Source organism: Octopus bimaculoides, chromosome 4 (genome assembly GCF_001194135.2).
Source record: "Octopus bimaculoides isolate UCB-OBI-ISO-001 chromosome 4, ASM119413v2, whole genome shotgun sequence".
Lineage (NCBI taxonomy): Eukaryota > Metazoa > Mollusca > Cephalopoda > Octopoda > Octopodidae > Octopus > Octopus bimaculoides.
Genome location: NC_068984.1, coordinates 15074079 through 15077278, shown reverse-complemented (window position 1 = coordinate 15077278; position 3200 = coordinate 15074079). Strand labels below are relative to the sequence as shown.

Below are 3200 nucleotides of genomic sequence, written 5' to 3'. Positions count from 1 at the left end.
TCTCTCTCTCTCTCTCTCTCTCTCTCTCTCTCTCTCTCTCTTCCCTCTTCTGCCTCCTCCTCCTCCTTTAAGCTGTTATTTTCTTGTTTTGAAAACTACTACTTAGTGAGTCAATCAAGTGCTACCACCAGTCTCACTTTGATTCCCCACCCCCACCACTCACTTCAAGCTCAGTCATTCTTTTAAGTTGTCATTTATTCAGCCAAAATTCTTTATATTTCTCTCAGTCTTTTAATCACATATACTCATATGACTATGCTCTCACTGAAAAAGTTACTGGTTTAATAAACTAGTAACACGTCCAAAGTTGCTGTAGAACTGCCAACAATCTGACTTTAATTAATTTCAGACCTGCAAACACTCTGTATCAATCTCCCAGGATCTGTGCACTGTAGCAATAATAATAATAATAATAATAATAATAATAATAATAATAATAATGATAATACACCAGAAAAGGGGAAAGTAAAAATCCTCTGGGACTTTGACTTCCAGACAGACAAGGTATTAGAGACCAGCTATAGTAACTTTTAGGAGGGACAAACAAGAATGCCAAATAATTGACGTGACAGTGCTAGGAGATCAACATATCATTATGAAAGAACGAGAAATGGAGACCTGAGAATTGCGATCATTACGATGTGGTAGCTACGAGAGTCGAACACAAAGGTTATCCCTATTGTCATTGGAGCATTGGGTTCAATACCACCCAATCTGAAAAGAACATCCAAAAACCTTAGAAATACCCTACAATCTAGGTGTATTGCAAAAGTCGGCATTACTTGGAACTGCACGCATATTGCGTAAAGTACTGTCTGTCTGAGGTCTTTGTTGTGACCTGACAAACAGTACAAACCCCCAGGAAACACAATGTCTTCAGTCAACAACCTCACAATATTGTATACTGTGTGACATCGATAATAATAATGATAATATTAATAATAATAATAATAGTAATAATAATGGGTTCAAATTTTGGCCAGCAATTTTGAGGGTAATCGATTACATTGACTCCAATGCTCAACAGTACTTAATTTATTGACTCCGAAAGGATAAAAGGCAAAGTCGACCTCAGAATATAAAGATGGAGGAAATGCCACTCAGTGTTTTGCCCAGTATACTAACAATTCTGCCAGCTCAAAATAATAGTGATTATAATCCTTTCTGCTGTGGACACAAGCCTAAAATGTTGGGGTGGTGTGGGGGGCTAGTTGATTCTATTGACTTCTTTGCTCATCTGGTACTTATTTCATCCATTCCAAAAGGCTGAAAAGCAAAGTTGACTTCAGCAGAGTTTATATTTCTAATTATTTTTAACTGTAAATTTTACTTTCACATCATCATCATCATCATCATTTTGTTGTGTTCACTTTTCCATGCTGGCCTGGGTTGCCTAAGTCACTACAGAGTCAAATGTTATTCAGGACTACTGTCCTCTTAGATAGGTTCAGGGACCACATCTTATTTGTATGTTCCATTTTAGCAAACTGTGACCATAAAAAGGTTACCATTAATCTTTCGTTTATTCTGGAGCATGGCTGTGTGGATAAGAAGTTCACTTCCAGCCACATTGTTTCAGTCTGACTATATCTTGGGCGCAAGTGTCTTCTACTAGAGCCTTGGGCTGACCAAATCCTTGTGAGTGGATTTGGTCAACTATCTCTCTCTTCCATTACTCAATCATCTCATTTATACTCTATCCCAGTTCCTTTTGAGTATACCTGGCATTTTGTCACCATCTCCATCCTGCAGTCTCCCACTCTTTCTCTCTCTTTCTCCTGCACTCCCCTCAGGTTGGGCAACCATGTATTTTCTTCGTGGCACTACACTTGTTTCTGTCTTCATCTTTGACCTTTCTCTCTCTGGGTGAGTAACATTGTACTTCCTCTGCAGCAAGACACCTGTATCTGTCTCACTATAACCTTTTCATCATCACCTCCTCCAATGCCTCGATAACCCTGTCAGTGCAGGTGCCACTTAAAAGCATCCAGTTCACACTGTAAAGTGGTTGGTGTTCGGAAGGGCATCCAGCTGTAAAAACCTTACCAAAACTGACTTCACCTGTACTTGTGCCACGTAAAAAGCACTAAGTCCACTCTGCTGGGTGGTTGGTGTTAGGAAGGGCATCCAGCTGTAAAAATCCTACCAAACAGTTACAGAAGTCTGGTGTAGGCTTTGGCCTGGCCAGCTCTTGTGGTTACCGTCCCACCCATGCTAGCATGGAACACGGACGTTAAATGATGATAATAAAACTGAAAGAAGCCTGTGAAATGTGTGTGTGTGTGTATATGCAGATGTTTCTGTTTCTTGATATCATGCAATGGTTGTAAATGAGCATCACTGTCATATAAGAGGTGTTAATTTCAAATCTTCTGTGAAAACATGTCTGGCTAAGTATATATACTACCTTGACTGGAAATAGATGAGGGGTTGGCAACAGGAAGAGCATCTGGCTGTAGAAAATCTGCCTCAGCAAATTCTGTCTAAGCCATGAAGCATGGAAAAGGGGATGAAAAACATTGATGATGATGATGATGATAATGATGATATGAGTTGAGATATCTCTTTGATATTTGATCTTTATTTTTTTTCTTTCTTTTCCTTAGCTGGTCCACCAAAACCTTCGAAACCAATAAAAACAATACTTATCGTGATTGGTTTAATCACAGCATTCATCCTTGCGGGTTGTGGATTTTTATACAAATGCTATCTGATGCAACGAGCACGTTGGCAAGAATCTACATCGGTGCTAGACGTGCACGAGTACTCAACGCCCAGAGTAAGGCACAGGTTTCCAGGTATGAACCATCCAAGGAATGCAAATAATGTTGGCACGCAAACTCTTATGAATGGTGAGTTCTGCATGTGGTATGTCTGTGTGTAATTGCGCTCAAATGTTGACTGTTCTGTTTGGGGACCGTGCTTATTTCATTTCAGAATGTTATTTCAAGTAAAATGTAATAAAAAGAGATGGTCTTTGGCAGAAAAAAAAAAAAAGAAAGAAATTTCTTTGCTTAATTTTTCCTTCCTACTGCTGCTTTTCCTCAACCCCAACAACCGGTTATTGGTTCTCTATTTATACATAGTATTTACTGTTCAATCATTTTTAATCTTTGTTGATTATATTTGGCCGGCTTGGCACTGTTTTTCTTGGCATGCAGTGAAATTAACAATTTGATAGAGGACTTTTACTTATTGTC

The 3200-nt window shown here is 38.9% G+C and overlaps 1 protein-coding gene across 7 annotated transcripts in view; it reads left to right on the top strand.

The window, feature by feature from the left end:
• The window catches only part of LOC106877240 (uncharacterized), a 160733-nt gene that overhangs the window by 126941 nt on the left and 30592 nt on the right, over positions 1-3200 (top strand). For 5 of the 7 annotated variants that reach the window (XM_014926112.2, XM_014926104.2, XM_014926126.2 and 2 more), the window contains exon 6: positions 2607-2852. In XM_014926112.2, coding sequence (XP_014781598.1) covers positions 2607-2852 — 246 coding nt within the window. The remainder of the gene's footprint in view (positions 1-2606; positions 2853-3200) is intronic. The other 2 variants (XM_014926133.2, XM_014926142.2) reach the window with 1 other exon arrangement.